Source organism: Chiloscyllium plagiosum, unplaced genomic scaffold (assembly GCF_037043375.1).
Source record: "Chiloscyllium plagiosum isolate Xiang-an unplaced genomic scaffold, Cpla_swu_hap1 HiC_scaffold_17, whole genome shotgun sequence".
In the NCBI taxonomy this organism is placed as follows: domain Eukaryota; kingdom Metazoa; phylum Chordata; class Chondrichthyes; order Orectolobiformes; family Hemiscylliidae; genus Chiloscyllium; species Chiloscyllium plagiosum.
Window position 1 is genome coordinate 58,748,575 of NW_028270155.1, and position 19,458 is coordinate 58,768,032.

The 19,458-nt window shown below is 40.8% G+C and overlaps 2 protein-coding genes across 2 annotated transcripts in view; one reads left to right on the top strand and one right to left on the bottom strand.

Moving 5' to 3' along the window:
* Positions 1 to 3,385, top strand: part of pllp (plasmolipin) — a 42,855-nt gene extending 39,470 nt beyond the window's left edge. The window contains exon 4 of the mRNA XM_043707136.2: positions 1,137 to 3,385. Within this exon, the coding sequence (XP_043563071.1) occupies positions 1,137 to 1,256 (120 nt within the window). The 3' untranslated portion in view covers positions 1,257 to 3,385. The remainder of the gene's footprint in view (positions 1 to 1,136) is intronic.
* Positions 3,386 to 12,999: 9,614 nt separating this feature from the next.
* arl2bp (ARF like GTPase 2 binding protein) overlaps positions 13,000 to 19,458 on the bottom strand; it is a 29,641-nt gene continuing 23,182 nt past the window's right edge. Inside the window, exons 6-7 of the mRNA XM_043707137.2 lie at positions 19,361 to 19,457; positions 13,000 to 14,393 (exon numbers count right to left, since the gene is read on the bottom strand). Of these exons, the coding sequence (XP_043563072.1) occupies positions 14,289 to 14,393; positions 19,361 to 19,457 (202 nt within the window). The 3' untranslated portion in view covers positions 13,000 to 14,288. The remainder of the gene's footprint in view (positions 14,394 to 19,360; position 19,458) is intronic.

The window sequence follows — 19,458 nt, forward strand, 5'->3', positions numbered from 1 at the left end:
TATTCCCTCTTGTATCAAGATTCAAGTTGTATAATGTCCTTTGTACCAACCATGTGAAGCAGCAAAGCCTGTAGAAACTTGATCACTACAGAAATAATTTTGCGGTTGATTTAACAGTCATTAGTCTATTTTTAGTAAAGTGATGTTGTGCTACATTTAGCAAATATACATGATTCCTCCTTCATTAGATGATTTAAGTTTTCATGTTCAATTGAATTTTGAAATCAAAGATTGCTCGTTGCTAAAACTGAACTTCTTTCTAAGATAAATATCCCCTTAAATGTGCCATTTTGGCCTGAAAATTTGAGGATTTGTTACCCTTGAACTAATGTTGTCTTGCACAGTAACCACAAAGTTTCTATATAAGTTCAGGAATGATCATGATCCTAGTCTGAGAGGTGTATGTATTTGAGGAACATAGGAGCACGAACTCTCTATTTAGCACAGAGTGCTTCACATTTGGTGGACTATTACTGATTTGTACCTTCACTCTATTTACCAGCTTTTGATCCATATCCTTCAGTACACTTTCCAAGAAAAGTCTGTTGAGGTTCAGCCTTGAAAATCTCAATGGACTGGACACTGACTGCCTTCTCAGTGGAAGAAGTCTAGATTTCCAATATTCTTTGGCAGGGGCAGGGGTGGGGAATGCTTTTTGATTTCACTCCTAATAAGCTGATTCTAATTTCAAGATTCTGTTCTTTCTTGCCCACTGAGGGGCAACAGTTTGTGTGTCATTTTCCAGTCAGAACAGTAATATGAAAAAAAAACTGAGACATGGTATCTGCTTGGTTTTTTTAATCCCCAAAGTAAAAAGCTGAACTTTAGAAATTTTAATACAGAGCATAATTGTTCTAAATGTACCTGTTGAAAAGTGCAGATACACTATAAGGTTATACACTTTTTTATAATGGTTGCAACTATAGTTTCTCATACAACTGAAATAGTAAATAATCCTAAATGTGCTGTTAAGACCTATTCATTTTACCATATGAGTCAATCACTGAAAAGTGATCTTAATTCTATTCCCCCGCTTGCTTCACTTGCCTTCCAGCGTGTCAGCAGCTTCTGGGGAGTGGTGGAGAAGGGAAATCTGTTTTCTATGCTGCTGGGTCTAATGATCTGTTTTTCCTCAGTTCTTTGCAGGTGTGGTGATGATATCGTATGGGATAAGTACTTTCCTCTGTTTCCTGTCAATGCGAGGACAGGGTAGCAATGCAGCAACAAGTCAGGCAACTGGAAGTAATTCAGCATAAGAGTTTTGAATCAAGCTGGAGGTGACAACATATTCTGCTATACACTTTTATTTAAATAAAACAGATTGTGCTGTCCCAGCGATCTCCAAAAACATCTCCATTTCCAGCTCTTCATTGAGGTTGGTTACAGTCTTTAAATACACTGCAGATACTAAGGAGCAGAATACACCATCTTGTTTTTGTTTTCGATTTTTGACTTTTTGATAATGTTTGCCCTGTTATAATATTTCACTAATAATATCACCAGTTTTGTCTTTTACATGAAGCATTTATATGATGTGTAATCAAACTGCATGGAAGTGAATTGCATCACCTGCATTTTGGAGAATTTACTTGTGCAGTAGTCCTGAGTGCTGTTTAAACATCTTTAAGGCATAATGTACATTTGACTACTCCAAATTGGATAAAGATGGTGTAGTGCTTGACTGGACCTGATTGGCTGGATCTGAGTTTGCTTATCTAGGGCAGATACACTTGAGCTGGGGGGGGATGGGGAACCCTAACTGATCCTGATCACCATCTGGTAACACTTGCTATTTTATATTAGTGTTGGTAGGCCATGGCGACACGGTCTGCCAGTGCCCAGTATTGTAACTTCACAGATAAAGTGGAATATCAGATTGGCAACACTGTCTAGAGTGGGTGGAGATTGAAAATCCAACTGTACCTTCTACAAAATGTGAGGAATATTTGCCATCAAGTATGCAGTACAATTCAAAGATACTTGTATCATCAAGAAGTAAAATGCAGGTTTTTCAAATTGATCTTCCAAGTCCCTCCAGAATGCAAAATTTTCCAACACCAGAGCCATTTACTGTCACTGAACAAACTGCTTTAATCACACTGTTTATCCATTAGTTTGGAGGTGTGAACTACAGAGATTCTATTCACTCTAGAAATTAGTGTTAAAGGAATTAAAGCTATTATGAACTTCACACAGGTTTGGATCACACTTATTGTTCTTGGTGCTATCATTAAACCACTGATGACAGTAAATACAGTTCAAGTGCATTGGAGTTCTAATGTTTAAAGTCAAGACTGTTGGGTGTAGGGAGGCAAGATGAGGTGGGATTGGAGGACACAGAGGGGCAAGGGTTCTAAAGTACTGCTGAGGTGCTGATCTCTTCTATAGTGGAGGTACCTGAGGAGAAATTCAAAGTTTCAGTGCGCCATGGAGCTGGGTGCCTGACCCTAATCTATGGTTGACATGTGGCTCAGGAAACATCAGCCACAGCAGAATACAAACTCTTTTGGATATTTGGTATCATTCAAAAATAAAATGAAACAAACCAAGGTGCTTAATTGAAAACAACAAGACAGAAGCATAACCAGGTTGGTCAAAGCAGAGTCTTGAAAGGAGAGGGAGATGAAGAGGATGGGTTAAGGGAGGGAGTCCAGAACATGAGGCCCTGGGGGTGAAGCCATACCTGGAAATGTTGGGATGAGGAAAGCATTAGAAAGTAGACCAGAGCCAGAGGAACAATGAGAATATGGGGGAGGGGGAGGGTTTAGAGGGCTGGAGGAGATGGATTGATTTTTGTGGGGTACAACAAGACAGAAAATGAACAATTTTTGTCTGTATCACTAAAGTGTATGGCTCTGCAAGTGTGCACACTGCAATTCCAAAACTTAATATTGGGCAATGGGGAAGAAAAATTAAATTGTGCAAAGATTGCAATAACGATATTCCAAAATAGATTTGGGTTTCTGCTAGTTTAGAGTCTAAAACCATTAGACTCTATTGGTTTATTTATAGCAGCAATGATTTTACTTCAAAATGTGGGAACTTGATCAACATGAGAAATTACTATTTCAAAGCAGTCCTCATTTGGACAGATCAGCTGTAATTTTGTTCAAGTGCTCCTAGTATTATAAAAATGTACCTACTCCAGTATGTGTCTTATATATTTACAATTTGTTTTACTGCATTTTGTTTGTTAGTTTCAAAACCTAAAACATTTGTGGTTTCTGCAGTATATTGATTCTAATTAACACAACTATCTAAAACATTTTTTAAAAAATAGTGCACTGACATTGTTTGTAAATAACTTCCTGAATTATATCTAATGTATAAAATTTCTCATTTGTTTATGACTTTTAATGTCACAACGTTCTAATAAAAAAATTGCCACAAACCTGTGGTTGTGTTGTTTTGTGTTGATCAAAACTAAAATCTTGTTGACTTTGTTCCCTTTTTCCTATGATTGACTACACTATGGGGTATGGTGATGGGGCTGAAACTCTACTGGGTGGGCTGTTTATAAATACAAGCTGTGAAACTTAACTGCAGGGTATGATCTAAAACAGTCCACAAGAATTTCTTTCCTTCAGTTTTGAACAAAGGTCACTGGATCAGGAATGGGAGCCCTGATCAATTTTCTCTTCCCTCATCCAAAGCTGCTGAGCCCAGGTGTAGATGAATACAACCTTCTATCCTAAAAGTGTGCTATCTATTCCATTGGTGAGGGTAATTTATTTCAAATCTTTTTCAAAGGATCTTGTGGCACAGTGGTGGTGTCCCTACCTCTGGTCCTGAAGGCTGCGGTTCAAGTCCTACCTACTCTAGAGATGTCATAACATTGAAGAGTTTGATTCTTGTGGGAAAGTTCGCTACCCCCTCACCCAGGAGGCCAGAGTTCCGATCGCAACACCTCTAGAAGTACATAATATCGCTGAACAGGTTGATTAGAAAATGCTTATGAGAAACTCCTGTTGCAACTTGCTGTGTTTTGATGAATGACTTCCCAACTGCAATTAAATTTGAAAGATCTTACTTCAAATTTTGATCTGATCTGCAAAATTGTGAACCTACTTCTGTACATTGTAGTCTCTCATTTCTCAATTACTCCATTAAAAAGCATAGTTACATAAAACAAGGTGTGGAGATGTTGATGTTGAGCTGGGATGGAGAATGTCATAAGTCATATGACACCAAGTTATAGTCTAACAGGTTTGTTTGAATTCTCAAGCTTTTGGAGAACTACCTCGTTGTCATTCCATCTGATGAAGGAGCAGTGTTTCAAAAGCTTGTGATTTCAAACAAACCTGTCAGATTATAACCTGGTGTATAGTGACTCCTAACCTTGCCCTCCTTAATGCTGCACAGAAGTATTTCCAATTAAGTACGTAATACAATACTTGTATCACAAAGAGGTAAAATGCAGGTTTTTCAAACTGATCTTCCAAGTCCCTGAGAATGAGAACTTTCCAATGCCAAACCCATTTACTGTCACTGAACAAACTGCTTTAATCACACTCGGTTTATCAATTAGTCTGGAGGTGTGAACTACAGAGACTGAGGAATTTGTGTGTACAAGAACATTTTCTGATTCAGTATGTGGATGTACCTACTAGAGAAGGTGCAAAACTTGACCTATTCTTGGGAAATAAGGCAGGGCAGGTGACTGAGGTGTCAGTGGGGGAGCACTTTGAGGCCAGCGACCATAATTCTATTAGTTTTAAAATAATGATGGAAAAGGATAGACCAGATCAAAAAGTTGAAGTTCTAAATTGGAGAAAGGCCAATTTTGACGGCATTAGGTAAGCACTTTCAAAAGCTGGGCACAGATAAAGGGACGGCTGGAAAATGGGAAGCCTTCAGAAATGAGATAATGAGAGTCCAGAGAAAGTATATTCCTGTTAGGGTGAAAGGGAAGGCTGGTAGGTATAGGGAATGCTGGATGACTAAAGAAATTGAGGGTTTGGTTAAGAAAAAGAAGGAAGCATATGTCAGGTATAGACAGGATAGATCAAGTGAATCCTTAGAGTATAAAGGAAGTAGGAGTATACTTGAAAAAAATCAGGAGGGCAAAAAGGGAACGTGAGATAGCTTTGGCAAATAGAGTTAAGGAGAATCCAAAAGGTTTTTACAAATACATTAAGGACACAAGGGTAACTAATAGAGAATATGGCCCCTCAAAGATTAGCAAGGTGGCCTTTGTGTGGAGGCACAGGAGATGGGAGAGATACTAAACAAGAATTTTGCATCAGTATTTACTGTGGAAAAGTACATGAAAGATATAGAATGTAGGGATATAGTTGGTGACATCTTGAAAAAATTACATATTACAGAGGAAGTGCTGGATGTCTTAAACACATAAAAGTGGATAAATCCCCAGGACCTGATCAGGTGTACCCTAGAATTCTGTGCGAAGCTAGGGAAGTGATTGCTAGACCCCTTGCTGAGATATTTGTATCATCGATAGTCACAGGTGAGGTGCTGGAAGACGGAAGAGGGCTAATGTGGTGCCACTGTTTACGAAAGTAGGTAAGGACAAGCCAGGGAACTATAGACCAGTGTGCCTGATGTCAGTGGTGGGTAAGTTATTGGAGGGAATCCTGAAGGACATGTACATTTGGAAAGGCAAGAGCCAGTCAACATGGCTTTGTACGTGGGAAATCATGTCTCACAAATTTGAGTTTTTTTGAAGAAGTAACAAAGAGGATTGATGAGGGCAGAGCAGTACATATGATCTACATGAACTTCAGTAAGGTGTTTGACAAAGTTCCCCATAGGAAACTGGTTAGCAAGGTTAGATTTCATGGAGTACAGGGAGAACTAGCCATTTGGATACAGAACTGGCTCAAAGGTAGAAGACAAGAGGGTGGTGGTGGAGAGTTGCTTTTCAGACTGGAGGCCTGTGACCAGTGGAGTGCCACAAGGATCAATGCTGGGTCCACTACTTTTTGTCATCTATATACATGATTTGATGTGAGCATAAGGGGTGCAGTTAGTAAGTTTGCAGATGACACCAAAATTGGAGGTGTAGTGGGCAGCAAAGAGGATTACCTCAGATTACAACAGGATCTTGATCAGATGGACCAGTGGGCTGAAAAGTGGCAGATGGAGTTTAATTTAGATAAATGTGAGGTGCTGCATTTTGGGAAAGCAAATCTTAGCAGGACTTAATGGTAAGGTCCTAGGGAGTGTTGCTGAACAAAGTGACCTTGGAGTGCAGGTTCATAGCTCCTTGAAGGTGGAGTCACAGATAGATAGGATAGTGAAGGCGGTGTTTGGTATGTTTTCCTTTATTGGACAGAGGATTGAGTACAGGAGCTGGGAGGGCATGTTGTGGCTGCACACTACATTGGTTAGGCCACTGTGCAATTCTGGTCTCCTTCCTATCGGAAAGATGTTGTGAAACTTGAAAGTGTTCAGAAAAGATGTACAAGGATGTTGTCAGGGTTGGAGGATTTGAGCTGTAGGGAGAGGTTGAATAGGCTAGGGCTGTTTTCCCTGGAGTATTGGAGGCTGAGGGGTGACTGTATAGCGATTTATAAAATCATAAGTGGCATAGATATGGTAAATAGAAAAAGTCTTTTCCCTGGGGTTGGGGAGTCCAGAACTGGAGTGCATAGGTTTAGGGTGAGAGGGGGAAAGGTATAAAAGAGACCAAAGGGACAACTTTTTCACGCAGAGGGTGGTACGTGTATGGAATGAGCTGCCAGAGAAAGTGGAGGAGGCTGGTACAATTGCAAGATTTAAAACCCACCTGGATGGGTATATGAATAGGAAGGGTTTGGAGAGAAATGGACCAGGTGTTGGTAGGTGGGACTAGATTGGGTTGGGATATCGGGTTGGCATAGATGGGTTGGACTGAATGGTCTGTTTCTGTGCTGTACATCTCTATGACTCTACTCGCTCTAGGAAGTAGTTTAAAGGAATTAAAACTACTGTGAACTTCATACAAAGATTGGATCATGTTTATTGTTCTTAGTGCTATCATTAAACCACTGATGACAGTAAATACAGTTCAAGTGCATTGGAGTTCTAATGTTTAAAGTCAAGACTGTTGGGTGTAGGGAGGCAAGATGAGGTGGGATTGGGAGGAGACAGAGGGGCAAGGGTTCTGAAGTACTGCTGAGGTGCTGATCTCTTCTATAGTGGAGGTACCTGAGAAGAAATTCAAAGTTTCAGTGCGCCACGGTGCCTGACCCTAATCTATGGTTGACATGTGGCTCAGGAAACATCAGCCACAGCAGAATACAAACTCTTTTGGATATTTGGTATTATTCAAAATAAAATGAAACAAACCAAGGTGCTTAATCTGAAAACAAAATGTCCAAGTCCCTCCCTAAAAAGACAGAAGCATAAACAGGTTGGTCAAAGCAGAGTCTTGAAAGGAGAGGGAGATGAAGAGGATGGGTTAAGGGAGGGAGTCCAGAACATGAGGCTCTGGGGGTGAAGCCATGCCTGGAAATGTTGGGATGAGGAAAGCATTAGAAAGTAGACCAGAGCCAGAGGAACAATGAGAATATAGTGTTGGGGGGGGGGGGGGTTTAGAGGGCTGGAGGAGATGGATTGATTTTTGTGGGGTTCAGCAGGACAGAAAATGAACAATTTTTGTCTGTATCACTAAAGTGTACGGCTCTACAAAACTTAATATAGCGCAATGGGGAAGAAAAATTAAACTGTGCAAAGATTGCAGTGGCAATATTCCAAAATAGATTTGGGTTTCTGATAGCTTAGAGTCTAAAACCATTGTATTTATAGCAGCAATGATTTTACTTCAAAATGTGCCACCTGACCTTGCCCTTTTTTTAATGCAGCACAGAAGTACACTCCAAGGCATTTCCCAGCAGCACAATCGAAGACACTCAGGCATTTGGATTGCTACAAACTGAAGCCAAAAGATGGACTAGAGAGAGTCTAGAAGGCCCTAAATGTGAGGGGCCTGCCTGTGCTGGAGTAAAGGACAAGATGTTAGAGAAATCAGTGCAACCAAAGCATGATAGCAGGTTAGACATAGCTATAGAAACAACATAGGTTGAACAATTCAGAGACTGTAAACAATATACTCAAGGGTGCGGTGAATTAAACATTTTTCATTTTAAATAATGTACATATGCTTATGAACTGATATTGATGGTGGGGAATAGAAATAATATAGCTATTTCAGTCATTTCACCAAAGTACTGTCGAGCAAAAAAATGTTTCCCTCACTGGCCTAGGAAAACTGATAGTACCAATCTTTAATAAATACAATAGAATATAATGTATTGGCTGCTCACAAGGCTAGTAACCATAAAGATATCAATAGTTCCTACTGACCTATTCTGCCAACCTGAACTATGATAGCAGGTGAGGCCATAAAGGAAGAAACTAAAGATCTGCATGCTTTCAAACTGTATTTTACAATTCCTCACCAATAGCTGTATTTTTTCTCTGCTAGTTAAAGTAAGCAATGTTTATACAAACCCAGACTTTAGACATGCTTAGGTAATGTCTTACAGCACTGGCATCCTGATTTGGGTGGTACTCTGATCTGATGGCTATGTTGTATCCTAGACTTATCGAAAGAACTGACTTTCAGCAGTATCTCCAAAAGTGTAAGGCTAGGCTTATGGACCATGTCAATGTGAGTAGGCTATGACGTAGTGGTATTACTGCGAGACTATGAAGCCAGAAACTCAGCTAATGTTCTGAGGACCTGGGTTTGAAACCTGTTACAGCAAATTATGAATTTGAATTAAAAAAAACCTCAAATTGAGAAACTATTGATGACCATTAATGACCTCCAAGGAAGCAAGGGCAGACCTGCCCGGAAAGCCTGGCCTCCAGCACTGCCGATGAAGATGACAGTGAAGACGAACCACCTGATAAAGGAGATAGAGATGCACCTCCTTCAAAAAGGACTAGGAAACAATGTTGACTTACCATCTGAAATTGTCTAACTGTTTCAGTTTGTCTGAGGTGCTGCAATGATGACTTAAGTCACCAGTTTAAATTAAGGCTCCTCTTCATGGCTACTCAACTTTTTCTAAGATATATTTAAAAGTGGACAAGTTTGTTTCTTATGTAAACCATAAAAAGTGACAGTTCTATAATGTTCTTGTTTTTTTCTTCAGAGAAAGTGAAGTCTGGGTGATGAGGACAGATCTCAATCATGCAGTTCTTGAGTAAATTCATGAATGGGAATATCTGAATATTTAAAAGATGTTCAATAATTTTAACACAATGCAGGGATTCTGTAAGTAATTAAGTCTGCAGTTTACCCATGTTCCCACAGGGAGGCACTGTGGGCCAAGGTGAGGCCTAGATGATTGCTGTTAGTTTTTAACTATGCCAAAAAGGCAGTGTGAGTTTGTAATTAGATTTCTTCATTAAAATGACTTTTAATCACGGCAAAAAAAAGACCTCCAGGGAAGGAAATCAGCCATTCTTAATTGATCTGGCCTACATGTGACTCCAGACCCACAGCAATGTGGCTGACTCTTAACTGCCCTCAAATGGCCCAGCAAGCCACTCAGTTGTACCAATATGTACAAAGTCTCAACAAAGTGAGACTGAACAGACCATGTGGCATTGATCTTGGCACCAGAAACAACAGCAAAAACAGCCTTTCAACCTTACAAATCCTCCTTACTAACATCTGGGGTCTTGTGCTAAAATTGGGAGAGCTGACATAATCATATTCATGGAATCATACCTTACAGACAATGTCCCAGACTTCACCAGCATCGTTCCTGGATATGTCTTGTCCCATTGTGGCAGCACAGTGGTATGATTTGGGACGGAGTTGCCCTGGGAGTCCTTAACATTGCCCGGACACCATGAAGCCTCACGTTAAACATGGGCAAGGGAACTTCCTGATTACACATACCTTCCTCTCTCTGCTGATGAATCAATATTCCTCCATGTTGAACTACACTTAAGTACTGACAGTGACCACTGCACAGTCCTGTGGAGTTGAAATCCTATCTTCATATCAAGAATACTCTCCATTGTATTGAGTGGCACTATCACCATGCTAAATGGAACTGACATCTCACAGATCTAACAAATTAAGACTGAGCATCCATGAGGCACTGTGAACCATCAACAGCAACAGAATTGTACTCCAGCACAATCTGTTATCACGTGACCTGGCATATTCCCCACTCAGCTATTACCATCGAGCCAGGGAATCAAACCTGGTTCAAAGGAGAGTGCAGGAGGGCAAGCCATGAGCAGCATTGGACATACCTAAAAATGGAATGTCAAGCTGGTGAAGCTACCCAATACTTGCATGCCAAACAGGATAAGCAACAAGTGATAAATATAGCTGAGCGATCCCAAACTCAAACAGATCAAATCAAAGTTCTGCAGTCCTGCCACAGCCAGTCGTGAATGGTGGTGGACAATTAAACAACTCACTGGAGAAGGTGGTTCCACAAACATGCCCATCCTCAATGACGGAAGAGCCCATCACTTCAGTGTAAAAGATAAGGTTGAAGCATTCGCAGTGATCTTCAGCGAAAAGTGCCAAGTGGATGATCCATCTCTGCTTCACCCAATGGTTGCCAACATCACAGAGACCCAGCTGCAGCCAATTTGATTCACTCCACATAATATCAAGAAACAGTTGGAGGCACTGCAAAGACTATGGGTCCTGACAATAGTACTGAAGATTTGTGCTCCAGAACCTGCTGCTCCCCTAGCCAAGCTCTTCCAGTATAGTAGGAGGAAGTGAGGACTGCAGATGCTGGAGATCAGAGCTGAAAATATGTTGCTGGAAAAGTGCAGCAGGTCAGGCAGCATCAAAGGAGCAGGAGAATTGACATTTCGGGCATGAGCTGTTCATTCCTGAAGAAGGGTTCATGCCCGAAACGTCGATTTTTCCAGTATAGTCCCCAGCAACGTGGAAAATTGCCCAGGTACGTCCTGTAAACAAAAAGCAGGACAACTCCAACCCGGCCAGTTACCAACCCATCTGTCTACTCTCGATCTTCAGTAAAGTGATGGAAGGTGTCATCAACAATATTATCAAGCAATAACCTGCTCAGTGACACCCAGTTTGGGTTCTGCCAGGCCCACTCAGCTCCTGACCTCATCACAGCCTTGCTTCAAACATGGACAAAAGAACTGGATTCCAGGGGAGAGGGGGGAGTGACAACCCTTGACATCAAGGCTGCAGTCGACTGAGCGTGGTATCAAGGAGCCCTAGCAAAACTGGAATTAATGCCTATTGGGAGCAAACTCTCCACTGGTTGGAGTCATACTTGGCACGTAGGGAGATGGTTAGGCTGACAAGTAGCAAGAACCATTTGTGCCACACAAATGCCAGGTAATGACCATCACCAACAAGAGAATCTAAACACTGCCACTTAACAATCAATGGTGTTACCATCACTGAATCCTCCATTACCAACATCCTGGAGGCTTACCATTGACCAGAAATGCAACTGGACCAACCATAAACACTGGTTACAAGAGCAGGTCAGAGGCTAGTATTACTATAGCAAGTAACTCACCTCTTGACTCCCCAAAGCCTATCCATTAGCCACACATCACAAGTCAGAAGTGTGATGGAATACTCCCCACTTGTTGAGACGGGTGCAACTCCAGCGACACTTCAGAAGCTTGACACCATCCAGCACAGAGCAGTCCACTTGATGAGCATGACGTCCACAAACATCCCCACTCCCTCCAGCATTGATACTCAGTTGCATTGTGTGCTTTGCATAAATTCATTAAAGATCCTCCTTCCACACCCACGAACACTTCATCTAGAAGGACAAAGGCAGCATATACATGGGAACACCACCAACTGCAAGTTCCCCTCAAAGCCACTCACCACCCTGACTTGGAGCCATGTTGCCATCCCTTCACTGTCACTGGGTCAAAATCCTGGAATTCCCTCCCTAATGGCATTGTGGATAATGTGACAATGTGGGTTCAAGAAGGTAGTTCATTATCACCTTCTCAAGGGCAACTAGGGGCAATAAATGATGGCCCAGCCCACAATGCCCACATGCCTCGAATAAATTTTTAAAAATGCTGGCATTTGACAAGATACTGGCATCTTTTTTGTCATAAGAAAGTTGAGTGACTCCATCTTTACTATCCAAACCAAGACTTCACTTTTGTTTGTTGCAAATGCAACTTTTACTTCCTCTCTCTCTAAGGTCTCAAACTTCCCTTCAAGTGAAGCAATGATTCAAACATACTTCTTTCAATGTCCTGCCTACAACGTAGTCTCCTCTTCACAGGTAAGACCTGTTTTGCAGAGTACATCCATTCAGTCTGCAAGCATAAGCCCCAAATTCCAGTAGCCTATCATTTTAACTGTCCACCTGGCTTACACACACAAATCCCTGTCCTTGACCTGCTGTATTGTTCAACAAAGCTCAACATAAGCTCAAGGAACAATGCCTCATCTTTCAATTAGATGCCTCTGGAACTCGTTTCTTTGCCTGTTACGGTTTTGCTTGCAGGCAGTAGTGTAGCCGTTAAAGTACTTTATCTGTTTCTTGCACTATCACCATTGCCTTTGGTCTCTAAGATAGCTCAATTGCTTTACAACTTGTCTTGTTTTTTTCACTCCCTTTTTCCAGCCTACCCTTTGCTCAAAACATCTCCAATTTGTCCAAATTCTGATGAGGTCGTTGACCAGAAAAGTTAAACCAAATCCTCACAGATGCTGCGTGATCCAAGTATTTCCAACAATTTCTCGTCTCTTCAGATTATCAGCATCTGCCATATTCTGCTTTTCAATTATTGCACTTTTGATGTTCTTGGACACAGACACTATTTTCTTGAGGATCAATGAAATCGCCAGGAGACAGATGAGAAGCTGTGAATGAAAGATAATTGGATGTGTAATGCAATCAATTGCATAACGTTATTATTATATGAATGTGGTATGTGGAATTTACATGTTGTAGGTAACTAGGACTTATTCTCCAAACAGTAACATAAAAAGTCTACTATACAATGCCAATATCTAGTCACACAACAAAACTGATACTTGTCTTACAAAAGTGCATTTCAGCAATCTTTTATTTAAAATACATAGGAATAAAAATATGTACAAATATGAAAAATAAAGTAAGCATGACTTCATAACCCACAGTGAAACAAGAGCTAAATTGATAAATTTACTTTTGTACACATTAGGAAAGCCATAATACTCTGCATTCTTTCAACAAGATCCTTGTTCTTACACTTAACTGTTCAATGTGACAGTACTATAGCTGTTGACTATTTAGTCCAGTTTATGAATGTAAATTCAAAATCTCTAGTTTTGGCCATTCGGCCAATGGAATGAATAGGGTTTAAGTAATAAAAGAACTCAGGTTATTTAAATGTATATTACAAAATTTGTTTTTACAACCAGGTCAAATAAGTTACAGGATACTCTAGTTGAGATAGTGTTGGTGGCAGGTACAACATTATCACAGATATTACTTAACTGCATTACAACCAATGCATTATCCTGTGGAATTCTCACCTTTTGTTGAGGAAATACATTCGTCCTATGATAACAGCAACAAACCAAAGCACAAACTGAAGTCACCAACACAGAGGAGATATAAAATCCTGATTCGATTTCACCTATATTTACAGGTTCCCATGTATTAACAGAGGCTGAAGTAGCATCTCTGACCCAATTACCAGCATATGGGAATGGCCTAACTCAAGAACATGTTTTAATGTTTGAAGGGTTAAAGCACTTAAGTTACCAATGTCAGTTCCGTATGTACTGAATGTGATGAAAAGCAACAGTCACGGACATAGGTTTTTGTATATTTAAATAAAACATCCCATTTTCCACTTTGAGAATTACTCTAATTTGAAGTTGCCTGAACTGTATCAATGGGGGCAAAAACCAAAAGATATTAGTGTTTCTGATTTTGGAAACTATATATATATACAAGCCTGCAGGTCAAAATGACATGTGAACCGTGCCTCTAATAATAAACTGTCAAGAGTTCTGGAAAAGCATATATGCTAGATGGGTCTTAAAGCCGTCCACATAAAAGGTATTCCTAGAATCTTTGTAAGGTGAATGCTCATTATAGCTTGCATACCTGAAAATAGGGTTAGGATGACTCTATCCTACATTTGAAAATGCTGTTAAAAATAAAATTGCTTAGTATCTAAAAAAACGTTAAAATATTAGAACCGATTCCTTTTTTCGTGGTTTTATAATGTACTTGTATAACGCTCCTTAGAGAATTCTGTAACATATCAAAATGTCTTTATCATTGTGCTTGGTATATGCAAGCATACAGGAGTAATGCAGAACTGCAAGCATGTATAATAAACTATTAGAAAGGTTGCATAGAAGGTGAAGACTGAGGTATTGGAGATGACTTTGATAATGAAGTCACGACGAGATCTCCACTAAAGTCAAGGCCACGCCCTTCCTTTTCCTGAAAAGTAAATATAGTTTACATGAAGGGAGATTAACCTATTTTTAAGTCATTAGACAAATATTTAAAAATCATTGTGTGTATTCAAATTGGTGACAAATGAAAATGGAAGTAAATTTAAACATCACGTTTACATTTGACTGTGACTTTTACAATGCAGAAATCATAGCAGAATAATGTTCAACAAAATAAGAAATTAATTAGTCCAATTCCCCTTCCTCTTTAAAATATAGATATATTTCTTTTCCTTCTCAGCTAATCATCACATGGAAAAAAAGTTTCTCTAATAGGTATGACCAATCATCAGTTCTATTTTCCATAACTACATTATTGAGAAGCACTTTACATTGAAGATAATGTTAATCTCAATTGAAAAACCACCACAGCTAGTAAGATCAACAACTATCCTTCATGTACTGTTAAAAGCTATCATATTCATCCACTGCCTTGGGCAGATACAAAAGATCCTTTGCCTCTATTTCAAAGGAGAATGGGTGAATTTTCCCTGGCCAACACTTATCCCTCCATCAACATCTCTAAAACAAACTGTCTATCATTATCATGTTGTTAGTGCGAGTTTGCTATGCACAAATTCGCTGAATTGCTTCTTGCAATAGTAATTACACTTCATAAGAATGCCACTGGTTCTAATATTCTCTGGGATGATTTGAGGCTATAAAATGTGCCAAATATAAATGCAACCCTACATTTTGTTAATCTTCATGCTGCTCTCCCAATCTACATAGACATACAACAGTGCAGTTGGAATCTGTATAAATTAGATACTTAATTTCTGGGAGAGTCAGTCGGAGTGGAAGAGAAGGCATGCAGTTCAACAACAGGATTCAGTGGATGCCACCTGAAAAATAGGTAGGAGCTAAGGGTGTGGGAATTTGAACAAAGAATACCACAAAGTACAAGCATAGTTGGTGAGTATCGATGTTTCAGGTAAAAAAGATAAAAAAGTGCAGGGTCTGGTCATTTAAAACTTAAGTTACCAGGACACAGGAAACCACAAGAGCTGGAACATGGCAAAGATGATAGTAATGAGAGGAAGCAAACCTGGGTAAGAGGATTATGGTTAGAGAAATCAAACCAGCCTTGTCACATATGTCATACTACTGCTCACAGCTCAGAAGGTGTTGGCTTTAAGTCGCATTCTGAAGACCTGAGCACATTATTTATGCTGACACTTCCCGGTAAACTCCAGGAGATGCTGTCTTTCAAAATAAACAGAACCCCCTATGTGCCCTCTCAGGCAAGTATATAAGATTTCATGTCAGCATAAAAATGAGAGCAGAGTGTTTTCCCAGCATCCTCGCTGATATTCATCAAATTAGATGATTTGTTGAGAAGGGATGATTTGTTTAGAAGGAATGATTTGTTTAGAAGGAATGATTTGTTTAGAAGGAATGATTTGTTTAGAAGGAAAGTTCAAAGGGAAGGCCGTATTTCCTTATTCATGTTTTCAAGGAAATTATTGGAAGCATATGGGTGGTTAGAGGCATAGGGACAGAAGCAAGTTATGGATACCTCACAACTCTAAAGCAAAAAAAAACTTGCATTCATATAGTGTCTTTCACTTTATCATTGCAAAGCACTAATAGTTTGAAATATAACCACTGTTAAAATCTAAGAAACAAGCTGGCTAATTTGTACACAGCTAAACCCAACCAACAACATTGTGATAATGATAATTTTTTTTGTGATCCAAAATTGAGAAGCGAATATTAGCTACAGAACCAGGGAAAATGCTCCAGCTCATCTTCAGTATTGTAACATGAGAGTGTTTATGCTCATCTCAGAGAACAGGTACAGTTTCAGTTTAATGTCTCACCAAAAAAATGGCAGCTCCCCCATTGCAACAAACCTGTAGTACTGCATTGGAATGTCAACACTGACTTCTGTGCACTTGAGTTCAGTGTTTGACTCAGGCATGAGAGCACTATTAACTAAGGCACAGCTGTCACCCAATGATCTTTATTCTAAAATGGAGGCATTTCCTACATCCTGTAGCCTTAGCAAATACTTTAGCAAAGGTGATATCATACAAACAAAGAGTGAGAGGAAGTTCTTTGGTTTCTCCACATGTGCTATCATTCAGTAAGGTCATGGCTGAACTCACTGTATCCTCAAATTCCTGCCAACTGCTGGTATTCTTTTATCCCCTTGCTTAAAAATAATCCACGAGAGTCCCACAACTACCTGGACATCTACTACAAACCAACCGACTCCCACAACTACCTGGACTACACCTCCTCCCATCCTGCCCCCTGTAAAAACGCCATCCCATTCTCCCAATTCCTTCGTCTCCGCCGCATCTGCTCCCAGGAGGACCAGTTCAAAATACGTACAACACAGATGGCCTCCTTCTTCAAGGACCGCAATTTCCCCCCCCGACATGGTCGACGGTGCCCTCCACCGCATCTCCTCCACTTCCCGCTCCTCCGCCCTTGAGCCCCGCCCCTCCAACCGCCACCAGGACAGAACCCCACTGGTCCTCACCTACCACCCCACCAATCTCCATGTACAGCGCATCATCCGCCGTCACTTCCGCCACCTCCAAACAGACCCCAGCACCAAGGATATATTTCCCTCCCCTCCCCTATCAGCTTTCCGTAGAGACCACTCCCTCCGCGACTCCCTTGTCAGATCCACACCCCCCACCGACCCAACCTCCACTCCCGGCACCTTCCCTTGCAACCGCAGGAGGTGCAACACTTGCGCCCACACCTCCCCCCTCACTTCTCTCCAAGGCCCCAAAGGAAACTTCCATATCCGCCACAGATTCACCTGCACCTCCACCCACATCATCTACTGCATCCGCTGCAGCCGGTGTGGCCTCCTCTATATTGGGGAGACAGGCCGCCTACTTGCGGAGCGATTCAGAGAGCACCTCTGGGCCACCCGGACGAACCAACCCAACCACCCTGTAGCACAGCATTTCAACTCCCCCTCCCACTCCACCGAGGATATGCAGGTCATTGGACTCATCCACCGCCAAACCACAACAACGCGACGTTCGGAGGAGGAGCGTCTTATCTTCCGACTGGGAACTCTCCAACCACAGGGGATGAACTTGGACTTCACCAGTTTCTTCATCCCCCCTCCCCCCACCTTGTCTCAGCCGAATCCCTCCAGCCCGGCACCGCCTTCCTGACCTGCAGTCTTCTTCTTGACCTCTCCGCCTCCATCCTACTCCGACCTATCACCCTCACCTTGACCTCTTTCCACCTATCACATTTCCAACGCCCCTCCTCCAAGTCCCTCCTCCCTACCTTTTATCTTCTCCTGCTGAACACTCTCTGCTCATTCCTGAAGAAGGGCCTGTGCCCGAAACGTCGAATCTCCTGTTCCCTGGATGCTGCCTGACCTGCTGTGCTGTTCCAGCAATAAAGTTTCAACTTAAAAATAATCCAGCCAACCCTGCCTTAAAATTATTCACAAACTCTGCATCAGTCATATTTTCAAGGAGTTCTAAAAACTCATGAGCCTCGGAGACAGAACATTCACTCATCTGTTTCGAAAAAATAATTCCTTGTTCTAGATTTGCCCTCAAGAGGAAATATCCTTTCCACATCCACCCCTCAGGATCTTGTATATTTCAGTCAACTTGCCTCCTACTCTTGTGAACTCTAGCAGACACAAGCCAAAACTGCCCAACCTTTTCTCTTACGTCAACCCAGGCACTAGTCTGGTGAACCTTCGCTGAGCTGACCCCAATGCATTTAAAATCCTTTCTTAAGTAAGGAATACCCAGTATTCCAGATGTAATCTCACCAGTTCTCTGTATAACTGAAACACAACATCCCAATTTTGTATTAAATTCCGCTCTGAATAAATTACAACATTCTATTGGCTTCTCTAACTTTTCTTTTATTTGCTGTATCTGTATGCTAGCCTTTTGCAATTTATGTATTAGAACTCCCAGATCCTTCTACATCTCAGCACTCTTCCGTCTTTCACCACTGGGTAATATCCTTTATTCTTCCTGCCAAAATGGATGATCTGACACTTTCCCACACTATATTTGCAAGATCTCTGCCTGTACACTTATCTATCTACATCTTTAAGTTGCCTCCTTATGACTGCTTCATTGTTCATCTTCCGACCACCTTTGCGCTACCTGTAAATTTGGCAACTAACTCCTTCATCCAAGTCACTTTTTTCATAAATTGTAAACAGTTGAGACCCCAGCACAAATCCCTGTCAACCTGAAAAAAGATCTATATATGCCTATTGTTCGTTTCTGGTCAGCTAGTCTTCTATCCGTGCCAATATGCTAGCCACTGCATTTTTATTTTGCATAATAACCTTTGATGTGGCAACTTAGCAAATGTCTTTTGGAAGTCTATGTTAAGAACAGTCATTGCTCACCTTTATCCATAGCACATTACTTACTCAAAGTACAACAGTAAATTGGTTAATCACAATTTCCCTTTCACAAAACCATAAATGCGGTTTTCCAATATCATTCCACATAAAGGTACAACCTCCAAACCGATGCAACAAAGGACTACATTAAATATAAACATTACAAGGAGAATTTCAAGGAATAACAAAAGTAGAAACTCTCTGCTGTGTCTTGAGGGCACAAAGATCTCAGAGAAAAATCTTCATAATTGGCCAAACGATCCAAGGAAAAATGTTTAGTGAACAAATAAGGCACACCTAGAATCAGGTTGATGCCTGCTGCACTGACCTTTCTGAGGATGCAGGTGTCGACAGAGTGACCTGAGACCCTAGCTTTCATATCTACAAAAGGACAATATCCACATTACCATGATTAGAAAGTGAGCTGAATCTGGACACTTTATGAGATCATTTTTCTCTTTAGCCATGGTCACCAAGATCAATTGAATTGCAGTCCAGGACAGACCATCTTCAATCCTCCTGTACACTGCAGGTCAATGTTTAATGATAGTCTAATTCTATATGAAAAGTACAGCAAGGTATAGTATACATACCATCCTGTAGTCAAGAAACATTTCTTTAAAGGCCAGGAAATCTGTGAAAGTCAGTAACATATCAAATATATCTCCAGATATCTCATCTTTATGCTGCC